At 47.0% G+C, this 19,080-nt stretch overlaps 1 protein-coding gene across 1 annotated transcript in view; it reads left to right on the forward strand.

Moving 5' to 3' along the window:
* Window positions 1–4,579: 4,579 nt before the first annotated feature.
* The window catches only part of LOC8028363 (sodium/hydrogen exchanger 3), a 32,721-nt gene continuing 18,220 nt past the window's right edge, over window positions 4,580–19,080 (forward strand). The window contains exons 1-5 of the mRNA XM_042287273.1: window positions 4,580–4,663; window positions 5,264–5,374; window positions 5,474–6,007; window positions 12,906–13,162; window positions 18,817–19,034. Of these exons, the coding sequence (XP_042143207.1) occupies window positions 4,580–4,663; window positions 5,264–5,374; window positions 5,474–6,007; window positions 12,906–13,162; window positions 18,817–19,034 (1,204 nt within the window). The remainder of the gene's footprint in view (window positions 4,664–5,263; window positions 5,375–5,473; window positions 6,008–12,905; window positions 13,163–18,816; window positions 19,035–19,080) is intronic.

Consider the following 19,080-nt stretch of genomic DNA (forward strand, 5'->3'; position numbering starts at 1 on the left):
TGCACTCTAAAAAAAGTCTGTGCGTCTACTTTCACGCACAACACTCGGAGAACCAATCAGCGCAACTTACGGAGGCAGCTCAGCGAATGACGATGCCGAAACATCTGTTTAGACCAAAAAACGCAGTCTGAGTTGTGACATTAAGCAATGCAAAACGTCACGCTTGCATTGCTTAATGTCACAACTCGGGCTGCGTTTTTTGGTGTAAACATATGTTTTGGCATCGTCATTCGCTGAGCTGCCTCCGTAAGTTGCGCTGATTGGTTCTCCGAGTGTTGTGCGTGAAAGTAGACGCACAGACTTTTTTTAGAGTATGGGGCACGTAGAAGCTTCTTTCATTGTTTATATATCGCACAGAGTTACAAATTTCTGAATTTTCTCTTAACGCTTACATGCTCTGCCTAAAAAGACTAAAGCTAGCAAACAAAAATTAAGTCCAAACCGATTTTTTGAAGTTAGCGCTGGCCCTTAGTTTCACGCCATTGACATCGTCGTTCTCTGTCCGTTAGTAAAGAAGACTCGTGGTCCAGTTTAGCGAGCGCAAAGAAGCCGCGTCCCAAGGCGCTTTTCAGCACAGCCGATGACTTCAAACGTCCAAGACGTCATGAAGGAAATGTAAACGAGCGTCGAAAGTAGACCGAGTTTTTAATACATGTTTTTGTTTTCTTATTTTTTTTAATATTTGTTAAAATGACATTTAGCGCACAAAGCGCGACACAGCACCAAAAAAAATCCTTTTTTTTTTTGTTTTTTTTTTAATTAATAATGTTTATATAATAGACTAAAACCCCGAGGCTACAGTTTCACTAATATAGTCATCTAATGGTATGGTACAAATCAGTGGTTGGGAGCACCGGGTTAAGCGGTAAAATTGGATGCCCATCCACGGCCGGACTGGAAGCGAGCTCTCTCTTTCTCTTCTTACGGCCTTTGCAATCGCCTCGGAGTCAATGTCATTTTTTCTCCCTATGTAGTTCACTTGCTTGTCGCCAGGGGCGCAACCACCTCACCCCACTTCACCCCACTCCGAGAGTCCCTTCGAGCTGCTTTGCGCTGGTGCTTTAACTTCGTAGGTTGTAGTTTTGGCAACGGTTCCTCAGAATACTTCTGATTAACCATGCAAAGACAGTCACGGACAGAAACGAGAAATCAGCTGGATACGTGTACAAGCCCTCGAGGAAACACTTTAGGCTGTAATATGCACTGTGCAAAAATTGTACAGACTACTACATCCTCCTCTAGAGCAGCTGACCGACTTTATGGGCGGCCTATGAAATGATGATGCAGACCACAGCAATAGATAGATTGGGCCTGCTTACATTTCACGAGAGTGTACGAATTATTTATCATTTAAAGTTCCTCAACGTAGAAGGGGTACGTCTCCTCCTGTTCTTGAGTTGCAACAGAAATCCTGGAGGTAAAGACGAGTATAGTTTTTCCGCAATCGCATTCGCTGTCTCTACTTACAACTTTTTACTCCCGAATCTCTCGGGGATGTGCGTCAAATATTCACCGTTTTGGGCTCATCAGAAGCGCATTAGATAGTGGCTGAGGGTCTAAACGTAAGGATCAGGTGTCAAAGGCTATAAAAATCTCGGCCGCGAGTTGCGACAGCGTTGAGATACACTGTCAGACGCGCTTTGTGCAAACGGCAGATGGTAGCCCAGGGGTGAGGTGACAGCCCCCCCCCCCCCCCCCCCCCCGCGAATTGCGGCGGGAGGGTGCGATTGCCCCAATTGCAAAGGCCGTAAGAAGAGAAAGAGAGCGCGCGCTTCCAGTCCGACCGTGACTCATCAGTACCTTGTTTGAGTGAAATGCGGCTAGGCACAGGTGACGTGCTCGCGCCAACTGAGTTGCGCGGTGTTCATTCACCGGTGCTTCGAGCAAAATACCGAAATTTTCACAGTTGCGACGCCACACCAATACCGGCGTCCTTTTTGCCCTCGAGATTCTGCTCGCACTAGTGGCCGACACACGCCAACGGCTAAGGTTCCCGGCGCGATCTTGCCTCCGGAAGAAACGTGTGCTATAGAGATGCACGCTTCACGGTTTCCGAACACCTCACCGACAAATTTAGTCACGGCGCCTGCGCTCTGTCTCGTAGACTTCGAGAGGGCTGTTTTCCCGGGCTTCCCGCTGCTGGCAGTCGTAGCCTTGGGCCTCGGGCACTGTGGAGCGTCGGCGCGGCGTTGCTGGCAGCCGGGCACCCGTGCAGCTGGAAAATGGGCGGGGTCTTTCCCACAGCGGATTTCCTTCGTTCGCGACCCTGCGGCGCGCTGCTTTCAGGTGTTGCCTCGCCCTTTCAGAACTAACGTTCGGAAACAAGAATCCGCGATACCGGGAAGGCCGCGCTTCTTCGAGCCGCTGTGTACGTTGACGTTTATCATACGGCACGTGCCGATGCGTCTTTTAGTTGCAAATGGATACCCTGGAAGTAGTGGCAAATGGATACCCTGGAAGTAGTGGCGGATTTAGAGAAAGGGGGGGGGGGGGGGGGGAATGTTATGACCCCGCTTTTGAATTCCGCATGTGTAAAATTTTAGGGTAAGGAAAAGGGGGGGGGGGGGGGCTTTTTTTTTCAAAAATCTGATATGCTGACCCCCCCCCCCCCCCCCCCTCTCTCTCTCTCTGGAAATACCTGCACCCGCCCCTGCCTGGAAGTGAGTCATGTCATCCCTTTCTTGTCATGCTTGTCTGTCGAGCGTCGATGCGATCAACCGCCCGTCGCGAATACCACGGTACACCCCGACGCGAACAGGAACAAATGCCCCATTCGGCTCCCGCTGCACGTGCGTCAGTTGACCGGCAATACTACTACCGGCATTTTTTTGTTGGTATTCGCGGAACAAGCGAGGGACGAGATGGAGACACTCAGGCGCGGGGGCTATAGTTGGCGTCAAGACGGAAGGACGGCGGATGATTCGCGAGTGGCCCCGCGGTGCGAGCGCAACCTGAGCACGCGCTCTGAATTCTCAAAGGCGTCCTTTCCCGCAATCGGCCACCACTTCCCGCGCATTATTTGGGCCGATTTGTGCGCTTGCCGGTGTCGAACTGCGGTGCTTTCTGGAGAGGCCGCGCGTTTGTCACCGCTGTGCTACCACAGAGAGGACGTCTCCATAGCGGACGCTTATCCGAGCGAGGAAGATGGCCCGTAGTTTCGCGTCGGAGAGTTCGTTGACATGGACGCGGGAAAAGTGTCGGATCCGCTTGAGATTGGGCTGTTTTCGGGAGATAGAAATGACGTCTGTCTTCCGCTTGTTCCTCGTTATGTCCGGGTGTCACCAGTCAGACCCCTACGGCCACCGTTTACAACACCGAGAGTTCACATTCATCACATACAGTTATTTAGCCGCCGGTAGGAAAAAACATTTCTCGTACTTTCTTCATTTTCCGTTCAACTGGACCGAGTATATACGCGACCACTCGTACAATCTGACAAAAAAAAAAAAAAAAAAAAAAGCCCGTGCGTCTACTTTTTCACACAACACTCGGAGAGCCAATCAACGGAACTTACGGAGGCAGCTCACCGAATGACAATGCCGAAACATATGTTTAGACCGAAAAACGCAGTTCGAGTTGTGACATTAAGCAATGCAAAACGTCACGCTTGCATTGCCTAATGTCACAACTCGAACTGCGTTTTTTGGTCTAAACACATGTTTCGGCATCGTCATTCGCTGAGCTGCCTCCGTGAGTTGCGGTGATAGGCTCTCCGAGTGTTCTGCGGAAAAGTAGACGCACGGGCTTTTTTTTAGAGTGCAGTAACTAATTACTTTCATAAATAGTTTTTTTTTTTTTACTCTTTTTCTAATTCCCTTACACGAATTTTATTTCCTTGATTACTCGCAATTTGATGTGCGTACACGCGTAATTTCATTTTCCTTGAAAATAATCACTACTTTATGGCGGTGCCCAGGTATGCTCTGCGCGACGCTGTTGGCACCAACACGGCGTCGGTGTGCTTGTTCGTATTTTACTTTAAAAGAATATTGGCGAGCATTAAAAAGTTTCCGCTTACAGGTTTGTGCTTCAAGTGAGCATAGCACCTTTCTCGCACTAGCAGTTTTAATGACACGTCCATCGTTTCAGAAAAAGAACGGCGATCGCATGTTCACGCAGAGAGTGTCGCACAGTGTACGTGGCTTTTCGCCAAGAATATATACCTCTCAATCAAAGGGTTGTAGCATAATGTTGACTAAAAGGTTTTTGGTTGTGTTTAAATAGACTCTGCATCGCCTAATTTTATTTAAACACATGACAAAAGTTGTGCGCCGTATACGATGGCACCGGTACAGGCCAAAATTATCCTGTTGTGTCGCATTGTGTCGCGTCGTATCGAATCGAAAAACAAAAAGCGAGTCGAACGGTCTCGCGCTATGTGAAACACGTATATGACAAGGTTGCCTCGGGGACAGTGCCTACCCCGCTACCCAATCGCACTCTATCATTGTGGCGTATTTGTGCAAATGGTCGATCAAACCATGCATCGAGGACATCGGGCTGCTGGCCAATCGCGCGTTTTCATGCTCTCGATCAAGGTCGGATTGATTGATTCTTGATCCCCTTGATCCATTGCGATATGTCGATATCCATGACGTTGTCCGTGACCTCAGGATTCAAAGAAAGTCGTAAAAAGAAAGTCAGCAATCTGGAGTCCGAAAAGGTCAAATGATTTTGCCCATCGTATGGTGTAGAGTGCCTCAATGTCCTTTTGTTCAGGGTGATGCCATTCTTTGTAGTACCCGATGCCGACAGCACGCGCTCTTGGAAAAAATGCAAAAAAGAAAAATACGAAGAAAGCGTATATGAAGGTGATGTTGCTTATGCGAGTTCGGGCCTTCCAAGGGCCCATTTCCCCCGATGTGTCGTTTGTGTTTGCAAAAGTATTGACTACCGTTTCATCGTCCGGTCTGGTATACAAAAGGCGGAAGGCACCTCCTTAAAATATGTCGTTCTGATTTTTAATTTTTTTTTTGCAGAACTGAAGATGATTACCAATTCATCACTCGTTAAATGAAATCAGGAGAAAGTTTAATCTGCAGTTATCGTATTTATTATTATAATTATAAACTTAAAATGAACACGTTTTCTGTTCTTCTTTATTCAAATTATGTTTACACATACTTTGCATGCCTTTTTTTTTCTCTCTCTCTTTTATTAAGCCTGCGTACGAGTTGACACTATAAGCAGTTTTATTTTTATGCCGACATAAAAAATATCTTTCGACAGGCTGAAGCAGCTGAAGCTCCATCTCTCTTTACAGCAAAAACGTTTCGGGGCTTCCATGGCTATCCATGTATTACCTTACTCGCCTGTGACGATGTATCGAACGTATTATTTCAAACTTATGCAAACTTCTTACGTTTTCTTTATGGTGAGGCGAGGCAACTTTACCCGCACCGTCTGGTCAAAAAGCAAGAAAAGAAAAAAAAAAAGGTCTGAAGGAAGGTCGCATCTTAGATCTTAAAGGCAGCGTAAAGACAAAGCTCTCGCCCAACCTTCAAATCCACCTTTGGTGATTCGGCGATCCTCGACGCTTCCTGCAGGCTTCCACGTGACACCCAAGTTGCATCTCATCTGCCCCGAGAGTTGCATCCTGATCGTGATCGGCGTGGTCATTGGCTTGCTGCTCTTCTACACGGGGCTGACCTCGGTGGGGCCACTGACGCCGGACGTGTTCTTCCTGTTCATGCTGCCGCCCATTGTGCTGGACGCCGGCTACTACATGCCCAACCGGTCCTTCTTCGACAACCTGGGCTCCATCCTGACGTACGCTGTGCTGGGCACCGTCTGGAACACGCTCACCATCGGCCTCTGTCTGTGGGGCGTGGGCCTGAGCGGGCTGTACGGTACCGACGTGCCCCTGCTGGACGCGCTCCTCTTCAGCTCCATCATCTCGGCCGTGGACCCCGTGGCCGTGCTGGCCGTCTTCGAGGAGATCCACGTCAACGACGTGCTCTACATCCTCGTCTTTGGCGAGAGCTTACTCAACGACGCCGTCACTGTGGTGAGTGGCCTCCAGCGCTCAAAGACTATCAAAGCCTTCACAAAAAAAAAAAAAAAAAAATTAACATAGCGACATTTAATATGCTCACTGTCTCTGCGCACGTGGTACTCTTTGGGCCTAACCTTATTCTGTGCTCCGTCATTCGCTGGACCCTTCTGTTGCTCGCCATGTTGGCTGTCTCCGTGTTTCGTTGTCACATGTTCGGCAGGAAAGTAGACTCATACTTTTTTAGAGAGAGAGAGAGTGTGTGTGTGTGTGTGTGTGTAGCTTCGATATTTCAACTGTGCCGTTTAATACTGCTCGCATATGCGTAAGTGCCTACAAAGGCATTATCCCCCCCCCCCCCCCCCCCCACAAACAAAAAAACAACAAAGTCAAATACAAGTTCCTAGTCAACATGTTAATGCGGCTAATGATCCCTTCATTAGTATGATGCTTTGACATTTGTCGCGAATTAATACAGCGAGCAAGTGTTCCAAAGTGCGTCGTTTCGCGTATCGGAACGCAAGAAAGAGCATGCCGATCAAATGGCATCCTAGACAACGCGTAGGGAACGCGCGATGACGAGGCAGCCAAGCGCGCATCGTCATTGGTAGAAGTCGGGGGAGACAAAAGCACGTGGGCGCGTTTCGGGGGTAAACAAACGCACGAGGTGCGCAAGGAGCGGACGAACTTGCACGCCGTATACAAACAATATTTGAAGCCCACAAATTGAAAATTACTTACTGATGGACTGGTGAAGCATTTCGCCTTGCGAAAACCCGAGGAATGCTTCTTCAGAGAGACACTTGATGAACCCTTTCGCTCTAGCCGACACTGCATCCTTACTGCCGTGCTTTTGTCTTCGGTTTTCTTCGTAGTTGACTATTACTTCGTTTGCTCCTCGTTGCACCTAGTATAGGAATGACGGATAGTGTTTCCTAAATATATTTTTAGAAATTGAGAATAAAGAACTCCACCCGCTGTGGCGGCTGGAGTCAAAGCGTCTGTGAGACTAACGCGCTGTTCATAATAAAAATGTGGAAATTCTAGTCACCCGCAATACTCTATTAGTCGGTGACGTACCAAGAACGAAATGGAAGCTTCTCTCCAGCGTTCGCTCCGCTAAAGCGGAAAGAGGTGGGAGGAGCTTCCTCCTTTGTTTTTCACCTGTCACCGACTTTAGTGGCATTTATCTCATATTTTATTGTTAACCACCCGCAACGAAAAAATGACGAGAGAGCACGTGGTAATTTATCTCAAAGATGAATTTTACCGATTACGTTTTTGTACTAAACAGTGATGGTGACCTTTTGCAGCATAAGCATAAATTTAATTTTTACTCATTCCACTGGGAATACTAGTATGTTCAGATTCATATGGACCCGTTCAACGAAAAAAAGGCATAATGTTTGCTTTCCCACACTCCTGTGCAACCTCCCCCTCCCCCCCCCCCCTTTTTTTCCCCCCCATTATCAGTGGGCCAATGGCAGAGCAAGTGTAATTCCACAAGTTATGATGTAGCGCAATAGACGTTACGAGCTATGTTAGCCAGCTCAGCGGTCCACGAGTGCCACGTGACTTCACGCTCCGAGCGTGGCTCCGCTCAGCCGGAAGGTCATCTGAGTTTATTTTATCCGTTGGCTCGTAATGTCCGAACGTTGCGACACTTTTTTTTTTCTTGTTCATTCCAGAAGTTGCTTTTAGAACGCATGCTGACTGATGAAGTACATCAGTTGAATATCTGTGAATGGTTGTTTTAGACTTGATATCAAATACAAGTAGTATGCACTGAAAAGATGTTGGAATAGAATCATTTTGAACACTAAATTCTGTGTTTTGTTAAAGTTCTGAAGATTGCGATAATACTCTGCAATTCTTAAATTCACTTGAAAAGCAAAGCTTTTATAATTTAAATATGCACACCGGTGGTATTTGAGCTTTATGGTGATGTCAAATCAGCATATGTGGGCGATAAATGTGCCTTCTTAAAGAATCCAGAGGTTATTCGTGAGCTTCCCTTTGCCCACTGCTAAAGCGTGTAGTTTTAATTTAAAACTTATTGACTGTGCTTTCAAACTGTTGGTTGGAGGTCTATATAGCTATGGTAACTAAATGAGGACTTGTTCTCGCTAATTGAGCATATTAGTGGAGCTTAGCTACAGCTAATCAAGGTTACTTATAAATTATAAATCACGACTCATGGTGCACGCAACTCGTCGGAGAATCACGGTCTGCAATATTTACTAACCGTTGTTTTATTTCAAAAAATACTTCAAGGTGGAGTTGTCACATTAACATTTACCACTTTTTTAATCCGTTAGCATTAGTGCCCTGGTACATGCGTTAACCTTGAACTGGTTTGGAGCACACGTGTATAAAGTTCGCAACGTCGCCGCTGGATGGCGCCATAGCCCCACTGGCTGTTGAAACTGGCTAGGAAAACACCTTCTGCAAGCGCCGACAGATGGCGGCGGGGTGCATATTTCAAGAGGCTTGGTGTTAGGACGCATACTAACAGAGGCCGCACTAGATTGACCGGTTATAAAGAGTGAGCCATGACGTAACGCCTAGCAACCGAAGATCACCGGCGACGTCCCCCTTCGCCAATTTCGGCGCCGCGCAGTTGGGGACGGCGGGTGCATCACTGGGGCGCGTGTTAACCCCCCCCCCCCCCCCCCCCCCTTTCCCCGTTCACGCCGCTCCGCGGTGATGACAGTCTGCGAATGGCTCATTACAAAATATTAAATTATTAACCCACCTTGGGTCACGCCGCCTCGCGGCGCCCCGCCGGCGGCCTAAGTACGCCCACGGCCGGTCTCGACGCGCGCGCTCGCTCTGTACGCCCTAGCACCGCTATCCCCCACGGCACCTCGCGGTTGCTAGGTGTTCCTGTGCGGCCGCCGTCCTCCGTGCACTCGCTAAATGACCTGTTCTGCTTGAACCAGGGGGAATAGGGGTTTCGGGAACGTTCTCCCCGCGGAAAAGTCTTGAGAGGCTGCACTCATCATGCTTTGTTATATATAACCGCTGCACGAAATGCTCACGCATTTCTTCGAGAATCAGCGTAACGGCAACAACAAATTCGGCCCTTTTATTTTTTATTAGTAGTTTTTTACCCGACGCGTGCACATGGGCCATGTCGATCTGGAATAGTGTTCTTCCCCTCAGTTCGCGTCTGCGTTGCAACGAAGCATGCCATGTACAAGATCAACTCAATTAGGGTGGCGATGTGGGTGGGGTAGTTGGGTTCATAAAGACGAAAGGACAAGCGGCGCGCAAAAGGCAGGAACAAAGCAGAAGTGAACACAGGACAAGCGCTGGCTCTCAACTGAAATTTAATAATCCTTAATGATCCTTGAGGTCACGTGACCTCAAGGGGGTCACGTGACTTCAGGGGGTCACGTGACCTCCGGGGGTCACGTGACCTCAGGGGCTCACGTGACCTTTGGGGGTCACGTGACCTCGGGGGTCACGTGACCTGAAGGGTCACATGACCTTAGGGGGTCACGGTCATGTGACCTCCTAAGGTCATGTGACCTCAAGGCGGTCACGTGACTTCTGGGGGTCACGTGACCTCAAGGGGTCAGGTGACCTCAGGGGGTCACATGACCTAAGGGGGTCACGTGACCTCGGGGTCACTTGACCTAGGGGTGTCACGTGACCTCGGGGGGGGGGGGTCACGTGACCTCGCGGTTACGCCGATGCCAACGGCGACGCCGCTCAAGCCGGAAACGGGCCCCTAAGAGCTGCGCTCTAAAAAGAAATAAAAAAAAAGTGAAAGCCGTTTACAACTCCCTGTAGCGCCGAATTGGAGCGCAGCTCTTGAGGAGGAGGAGGGAAGGGTACTGAGGGGAGGGTATATTCCTCCTCCTCCCTCGTGATCATGCCTGCTAGTCCTCCTCCCCTCCTCCTCCTCCTCCATCCCCTCCCTCTCCTTCACCGCCTAAAACAACAAATTAAGCGTTAGTTGACTACCCCCTCCCCTCCCCCCCCCAGATCACGTGACCCCGGGGGGTGACTCCCCTCCCCCCGCCGAAGTCACGTGACGCCCCGCCCAAGGTCATGTGACCCCCTCCCCCCGAGGTCACGTGACCCCCCGGACCTCTGACCTCCTCCTCCTCCCCCTCCTCGCCCCCCAAGGTCATGTGACCCCTCCCCCCGAGGTCACGTGACCCCCCCGCACCATACTAGACAATGAGGGGAGGAGGAGGAGAAGGAGGCGGGAGGAGGAGGAGGGGGAAGAGGAGGAGGGGGAGGAGGAGGAGAGGGGCGCGGTTACGCCGACGCCGACGCCGACGCCAACGGCGACGCCGACGCCGACGCCGCTCAGGCTGGAAACGGGCCCCTAAGAGCTGCGCTCTAAAACACAGAACACACCACGGGGTGGTCAATCAACACGTGTCTGAAAATACAATTTCTTTGTCGTGTAAATTCAGAGACGTCTGGCTGACGCATTTCGTACCATCCTCTTTTTAATCGCATAGGCTTCCAAAATCTCCCTAGTCATTCGGTATCTTCACTTGTCAATAATCTCTGCCTTTTTGAAGATAGGTCGACACCCAAAACTAGCATGCACCGCTCCCACTTGACTGTAACGACAGGTCATGCTCCCGCAATGTGTGGTCAACGCATCTGCCCGTCTGACCAATATAGGATTTTTTACACGTAAGCGGAATTTTATAAACAACTCCCGCCTTGCAGTCAAAATACTGATTTTCGTACGTTACAGTGCAAGTGAGGTACCTTTCTTATTTAGAACTCTTGGGCAAAGTTGCGCGAACTTGCAGGGGACAGAAAACAGCAAGGGCACGTTGTACCGCACCGCTACTTTTTTCAAGTTGTGTGAAATCATGTGTTTGTACGGAATGACAAGCGATCGTTGTGCTTCCTGTGAACCTGCTGAAAATTAAGGCTGACACTGCGATTGAGAACTTCGGGCTTCCCTCTCTTAATCCAAAGAAGGTCAAAAGTGCGGCTGCTAAGCTGTGCAAGGAATTTTAGCTTTTCAAGTTGGAAAAACACGTTGGAAAAAGCAAGAAGGGAAACCTTGTTGTCTTCTTTTCTGTAAAGACCTATAAGGTGGATGCATCCTTGCGGGCCATCGTAACAGAGAGAGGTACTTGAGGCCTTGGCCATAGAAGATAAAGAAGAAAACTGCATTAGTTCACCATCTATTGCGCTACAGGAAAGCGAAAAAAGATTCCTCCGGAATACCAGTACCCGAGATGGAACAGAAAAATCAAGTAGGAAGAAGAGAAGGTAGCCACAACGCCAGTAGGCAAAGAGAGGAATACGAAGAATCTTTATTAAATAGTTGGTAGTCCAGCGATCACTTCTTTACCCCTTTCTCCCTAATTTCGTAGTTCAGCTGGTTTAACCGTTGTAATATGAATACGAAAGCATGAATGTCGTTCTTCCGCTGCCGAGGTAGCGGCGGACGGCCGAGCGCGCGCTCTTGTGAAGTGGCCGCGCCGCACCGAGCTCGGCCGTGCAGCCTCTCCGGAGTTTGCCCGAGCGGGCTGTGCGGCCAGCTGCTCCCTCTTACCGACGGCCGGGCCCCTGCGTGCGCTGCGCCACCATGGAGAGGGCTTCTCTGGTGGCGTTTTTTGGAACTGCGCCGCGCGAGAGCCAATGGGAGCTTCGTTCGATCCTTGATGACGCGCGCCAGCCAATGAGAGCCTACCCATCAGATCGCGACTTCACTTCGCTGAGTTCGCTCCATTGGGACAGGGGAGTTTAGATGCCGTTTGGCGCGGCTTCAAAGCTGATGACGTCGGTTCGCTTTATGGGACAGTTAATGCTTTCGCATTAAAAAAAAAGGTACGAAATGCGTCAGCCAGACGTCGCTGAATTTACACAGCAAAGAGATTGCATTCTTAGAAACGTGTTGATTGACTACACCGTGATGTGTTCGGTGGCTGATTTATTTTTATTAAAGTTCAGTTGAGAGTCGGCGCTTGTCCTGTGTTCACTTCTGCTTTGTCCCTGATTTTTTTGCGTGTTGTTGGCCCTTTTATCAGGATCAACTCCGCGAGTGTCGCTCCTCTGCAATGCATCTGTACGTGGTGTAAAGCGCACGCAACGGAGCTAGCTTATAAACAGACCACAAATAATGAGATATTGCGAAACGTACCAGAGCTGTCAGCGCAGTGCGTTATTGAAGCGATAATAGGATGTTTTGAAAATTCGCTCAAGCCTACTGCTGTTTCGGCAGTGTAGTGGGGCCTGATTGAAAAGTGATGTTAATAAAGTGAAATTAACTTCTGCTTCAGTGTTGGCACAAATTCTTCCCGTTTTTGTGAAATACAGCAGGATAAGCATTTCGGTGCAATTTGGCGCAAGTAGCATAGCAATTACACCGCTTACTATAACTTCAAATTTCGGTCAATTTGCATTAAAAAAAAATTTGTGACGAAAAAAAAATTGTTCATGACACCACGACAGCTGGCGTTTCGAACAGCGGTCATCCCAATATATTCATAGGTACTTATTATTTTGAGTGGTGTCTTGGGAGCGTGTGAGAGAGTGCTTGCTCGCTCTTCGATCTGCCCATATTAGTGATCAGGCATAAATGCTCCTTTTTTTCTTTCCGAAACAGATTGACTTCAAGGTTGAACTTTGGAAGTAGTATTACGTCATCCTCTCGTCACTCTTTTTTTTTTTATAACAATTTTCAGTTGTGAACATTTTTTTTTCCTTTTTTGACGGGTATTAATAATGTTACAAAACGTTTTCTAGGGGAAGAGACTTACAAAACGCTGCAGGAAGTGTGTGTAACGTCGCGTCTTCATGTTGTATCGATGTTTTATTTAGTCTACATTACAAAAGGCGGTCGCTGAGATGCCGTCGAGTTTTTTAGTTCGTCGGGACCAGCGCGGTTGGGACGTGTGGACGCAACGTGCGTGCGTCAATGCAGGTGCTCTACCGGATGTTCGAGGCCTACACCAACATGGGCCAGGAGAACATCATTCCGGCGGATTATGTGTCCGGCGTGGCCTCGTTCTTCGTGGTGGCCCTGGGCGGCACGGGCGTGGGCATCCTGTGGGGCCTGGTGGCGGCCTTCGTCTCGCGCTTCACGCACCACGTGCGAGCCATCGAGCCGCTCTTCGTCTTCATCCTGGGCTACCTGTCTTACCTCAGCGCCGAACTCTTCCACCTGTCTGGAATTCTGGCGTGAGTAGAGTTGGCGTCTTGCTCCCCAGTGCCCACTTTTCACTCACAGGCTGGACTTGAAACCCGTGAATTGGGCGATGGCTCGTGCCACCTATTCAGCATTTTCATTTCTACTGCTAATATACGTAGACACAGGCTGTTTGATTTGTATTCGAACAAATATATTTAAAGAAAGAAGCCGCGAAAGGTAGAGTTATGTGGTTTCTTTAGGTGGTCAGGGGAACGCAATATAGATGCCTAATCGTTACGTGTAATAGCCGCACTTATTAACAAGGCCTGTGGGTCTGCTTTCTCACGGAGCACGGGGATAGCGAATCACCGCGATCGGCAGGAAAATGGCGGCGATTTACGAGACAGAGATAACGTCTTCGCGCGAAAATGCTATCTGCTCAGATCACAATTTTACGGAGAATCGTGGTCTCAACCTCGTTAATTGACTTTTTTTTTTTTTTTTTTTACAGGACGCGATGATTGTTGCATGTGTGCTCTGCAGGAAAGTCGACGGAAGGGCGTTGTTCATAAGAAGTGCGGCTATTACTCGAGCAAATGCGGTAACTTCTTAATTAGTGAAAATAAACATATGGTTTCGATTAGAAACGTGATGAGCGTCATCTAAAACCCCTGAATCGGTCAATAATAGAAGGATTTGGGGCACCTGGCAAGCGCGGGGTTGTGCTAAAGTTTGCACTCGTGAAACAGGCGCAATAATAATAATAATAAAGATCATCAACCGCGTAGCGCGCCCCCCGCGCTTGCTACGTGCTCCAAATCCTTCTAAAATTGACCGATTTAGGGCTTTTAGATAATCGTCATCGAGTTTCTAATTGAAACCATGTTTATTTTTACTAAATAAAAGGTACTTAGAAATTTGAGTTAATTATTCGACTTGTGACTATTATGTCTCCCTGACCGTATAACTCACCTGCACCAACCACATTCCTCTACCTTTCACGACTTTAAAATAGACTTGTTTCAATTAATATCGCACACTGTATTGTGTGGCATAAATAGCGGGACTGGCCATAACAAGAGCCGGAAAAATCGGCGCCTGCATGTGGAGAGAAAATTTTCATCGAAGATGCACTCAGCGCTCCGGCCGGCGCACGGTACTACCTGCGCCGCCTGTCGCCTTGCTTCGCACACATGGCGCACCCCGAGTCCGAGATATTTTCTCACTTGCGCTCGCTGCGCCACTGCGCTCTTCCGGTTGTCTGCAAGCGAGATGGTGGGTGCGACAGCGGGCATGTGTGGTAGGGCCGCGGGGGGAACAAAAGATTACACTTGTCGTTCCCCTTTTGGTATTAAATTACTTTACTCTATCGCGCAGAATCCCGTAGAAAAAACGCTGACCGGTGAAGAAAAAATATTGAAGTGTCTTAAATTTCAACTGCGATTACCGTTCTTGAAAGTCATATCAAAATACGTTGCAGGTTGTTTTTGTTTGATTATAGGTGCATGCACAAAGTGGGACATCGTAAAATATAGGCCAAAATCTGTATGCCGGATTAAGTCCAGCTCCAATGTATTTATTTATTTATTTATTTCACTGATCGCAGATGTTCAAAAGACGGTAAGCATACATGTTACCGAGAAGGTTTTGTAACCTTGATTAGTATGAAAAGGTGCAAAAATATTATTTCTTTATTACTGGGCCCACCTGTTTGTTTCAAGCAAAACATGTTCCTGACAAGACACCAGTTTTTTGTTTACGAATTCCTAGCCTTAATAAGGTGGGACAAACAGTCATATATTTGTCAAGAGAAGGAGATTGAAACTTAATCGAAAGAATATTTGCAGAGGACATTGTCAGCCACAAAAGATTAATAGTCGGCATGGAGGGGGCTCCCCTCAAAAGTATGCGTGGTTAACGGCGTCAAACAGTGTGTCGCAACCGCGCAGCATCAAGCTTTGCTCCAATCGGCAGAAGTCCCGTTCAGGGGGTCCTGAGGCGCAGTAAAACTTGCAAAATAATTTAATACCGCGTCATTTTCCCCTGACCCGCGACCACGGCTCTCAAACTGTCTGGTAAGAAATCATAGAGCGCGGCCACGAAGTCTGGCTCAGCCCCGAAGCCACTCCCATTCACCTCCCATTGCTTTCCACAATTTATTGGCAGTGCCGCGGTGGAGGGGACGCCGTGACATAGCTACCTTGATGCGCCTCCAAATGTTTTCGATGGTATTCAGATCGGCTCCTTTTAGCGGCCAAGGCAGCTTCGTCAGGCAGCGCTCCTCGAGGAGATACGAGCGTGACAGCGCATTTTCCACTTCGGCGCTTTCTTGAAATGCACTGAAATACATGTTAGCTGAAAACGTGAACATTAGGCTAGCAGACGGCCGGAAGAGCGCAGTGGCGCCGTGAGCGCAAGTGATAATTTATCTCGGCCTCAGGGTGCGCCGTGTTTAGGGAGCGATGCGACAGGCGGCGTAGGTAGTACCGTGCACAGGCCGGAGCGCTGTTTCCGCTCATATTGTCCGCGATAGTACTTTAGTGGTGCATTTTACCTCGTCAAATTTAAAGGCGTAGCTCAGTCTCTGTGAAAGATGAAAACATACTGGACTATTTCAATCATGAGCATTCACGCAGATGATGGAGAGCCGTATTTGAAGCTGTTGTCGACAGGTAGTGCCACAGCACCATCTATCAGTTCTCGCGTAGGCGACAGCCAACAAAAGAAAGCAGACGACAAGCAGGCGTAGCCTGTCGGCAACAAAAACGCCCTCATTACGCAACTGTGCTTGCCCTTATTTTTCTTTAGGATTGTGCGAATTAGCAGTTTCGTATACTACGATATTCGATATCTGCTTCAAGATTACCTTCGATATTCGTATTCTTCGAATTGTTGATCGCGGCGGGTTAGCTTCATTGAGTGCGCTTCTTACCCTAGCACCCATGCACCGCGGAGAAGCAACATCCGCGGAACTCGCCTCCGCGGGTGTTGCTTCTCCGCAGTGCATGGGTGCTCGGTAAAAAGCGCGCCCAACGGGGCTAACCGGCCGCGATCTTAGAACAGTACAAATATTACAGCCGCATGCTTATGAGAAAAGCAGACTTCCAAAGCGGGGCGGTGCACGCGCGGCGCCGGGTGTATTTAGAAAACAACTGAAACTTTGTGAATTTTGATATCCACATAGCAGTAAAGTTTCCAAAATTAAACTGTGGCTATTATGCAAGAGTATATGTTAGGCCAAGATGTCCTGACAGACTGTGTTAATCATTTGTGGTTGTCTCTTTTCTTCTTTTTTTTTTTTTTCTTTTTTTCAAATTCGGGATTGAAGAAAGGATATTTGCATATAGCAAGTAGATTTATAAATCCCTTTGATTAGGCATTGCTGGGTATGTCTGTTGGCTTAATTTTATGTCAAATGTGTTATTTACTTGCTTGCCATCCCAATGTGGGCATTGGAATTTCTGAGACCACAGTTCATATAGTTAGATTAAAATTAGCTTACAAATGGGCAAGTGGAAGCTTGGGAACAATCTTCACGAGTTCAGTCACCTGTATTGGCATCTGGCCATCATTAAAATTGCCAAGGATGATGTTCTTCTTTTTCACGGGAAGAGTGCTATACGTTCAGATTTCACAAGGTATCAGCATCATACTTGTAAAAATTTCCTTCGAAAGCTAATTTAATTAAAATTACAACTACTTAGTCTAAAAATTAGCTAATTACAATTAGATTACTAGCATGGAAAAGTAATTCATTACAGTTTTGCATTAATTTCAGAAAGTAATGCAATTACTTTGCATATATTTTTCTTTGAAAGTTACCCGACTTCAGTGTTGCTAATGTGATGGTGTTTTTTCTGCACTGAAATGTATTTGTCCATTCCTTGTCTATCTTGTGAAGATTCAATGTATGGCATTTTACATTCATTACATTTTGTCCCTTTCTCACCTACCGAGTTTTGAGTATGATATGAGTCAGCTGTCTTATTAGTCGGGCTGGGCGTCGATTAAAAATTCTAACCGGACTAACTGCTGCCCTTTAATCAATTAATTGGTTGTGTTAACCTTCAGGCATAATACCTAAAAAGTGTCAGAGCAACAAATTTTCTTTTTATTAGTTCTTGCTATGTCTACCATAATGGAATGTGAGCCTCGTTTGAAAATGAACGCTGTACTGCCCATAATAAAAAAAAAAAAAGGAGAAAACCATTCTAAAAATAAAATATTACTATGTTGGTTTTAAAGATAATCACTCTATACTAATACAATCATGGGAAATATTAGAGTGCTGCCTCCTGAAGTACAAAATGCACACCAGGAGTAAAGAAAGCATTTTTACTTTCTCTCCAAAATTTCTAACTTAAAACTCAACAGATTAACTGGTTAATTAAATGTATTGCAATTAAACCATTAATTAATTGGAATGTTAATTGATTAATTGTCCAGCCTTACTTCAACACCAGCAAGATTGGTAATGTTAATTTTTTCGTGGTAGTTCAAAATAAAAGCAATCTTTTAGTGTTAGTAGGTGCCAAAACAATCGACCTACTGGAGGCTTAAACTCCCAAATGTTCTGCAACTGGCCCACATGAGTCGTGATAAAATATTCAATGTACAAATTCCAACCACATTCTTTCAAAGCATGAAATGCTTTTTAAAGCTACCCTTCCCCCCCCCCAATCCTTAAAGTTTGTCCGTCCACCATCCATCCGCCGTCTGTTTGTGCATTTTCCACTAAATTTGGCGGGGAAAGTGGCATCATGTGACCTATACAAACCACATTCTTTTTATTATTATTCTCCAGACTGCCAATGGAAGGCACTCTCACTTTATATTCTGTGCCCCTCTGTGGGTACTGTGGCTTCGACAGCTGCTCAGCTGTGCGTCCACGACCGGTGCCCAGGCACAGTCTTGGGGTGCTTCCAAAGCACCGTGATTTGGCAGAAGGGCAATAAAGCAGACTGTGTATTTTTGCCTGTCAATGAGTGTAAACCGAAGGGATCCAGCCTGATAATGTTATGAAACAAAGAGTTGTAATTGTCATTCAGGTTTTGCAATTAGTTAAAAGTACTTATATTATATACCTACTCTTACTTTTATTCATTAGTAAATATTAGTTATAAATTACTCAAAAATTAAATTAAATTATAGCAATTCAATAAGGTGAGCTGGCGGGCTAGTTGGTCGTTCATCATTAGTAAAATAGCGCAAAACAACAAGGAAGAAAGGGCGAGCGCCCTTCCTGTCTATCTCGCCCTTTCTTCCTTGTTGTTTTGCGCTATTTTACTAATGATATAGCAATTCAAATTCACTTATTACTACCCTAAGTATGTCATGCACCAGAAAAATACTTATGATAAAAATTTTAGCTCTCTACATGCAGGTCCCGATTTTCAGGCTCATTTTATAACCAGTCTCATTATTGAAGTACCATTCCAGATATGGTATTTAGCAAAATTAAGTCAATTTTCAAAAATTGTAATCTGTTTGACAGAGCACAAGTTATGCAATCGCGTGCATGCACCTTCCATCCTTTGGATTGCCAGGAAGAAAATATCAAAATATGCCCTGTTGTCCCTGCCAAATGTCTCTTCTGTCAGTTTAACAAAATCATTCCCCAAGCATGCCTTTTGCAGGCAAGATGCAACTTTTGGAAAGACAGTGACAGTTGTTTGCCATGGCTGGGCTCTGTTTCTTCCTGCAGGCTGACTTTCTGCGGCCTCACAATGAAGAACTATGTCGAGGAAAACATCTCGCAGAAGTCACACACAACCCTCAAGTATGGAATGAAAATGCTTGCCAACTGTTCCGAAACAATTATCTTTATGTTCCTTGGTGTTTCCACGGTGAACGACATCCACGAGTGGAACACTTGGTTTGTCATCCTCACCATCGTGTTCATCACGGTCTTCAGGTCTGTTGGTGAGTCTCAAGCTCAACAGTTGGTTGCTATCACTAGTCCTGAGAG

This window comes from Ixodes scapularis, unplaced genomic scaffold (genome assembly GCF_016920785.2).
Source record: "Ixodes scapularis isolate PalLabHiFi unplaced genomic scaffold, ASM1692078v2 PGA_scaffold9__187_contigs__length_104089568, whole genome shotgun sequence".
Taxonomy (NCBI): Eukaryota; Metazoa; Arthropoda; class Arachnida; order Ixodida; family Ixodidae; genus Ixodes; species Ixodes scapularis.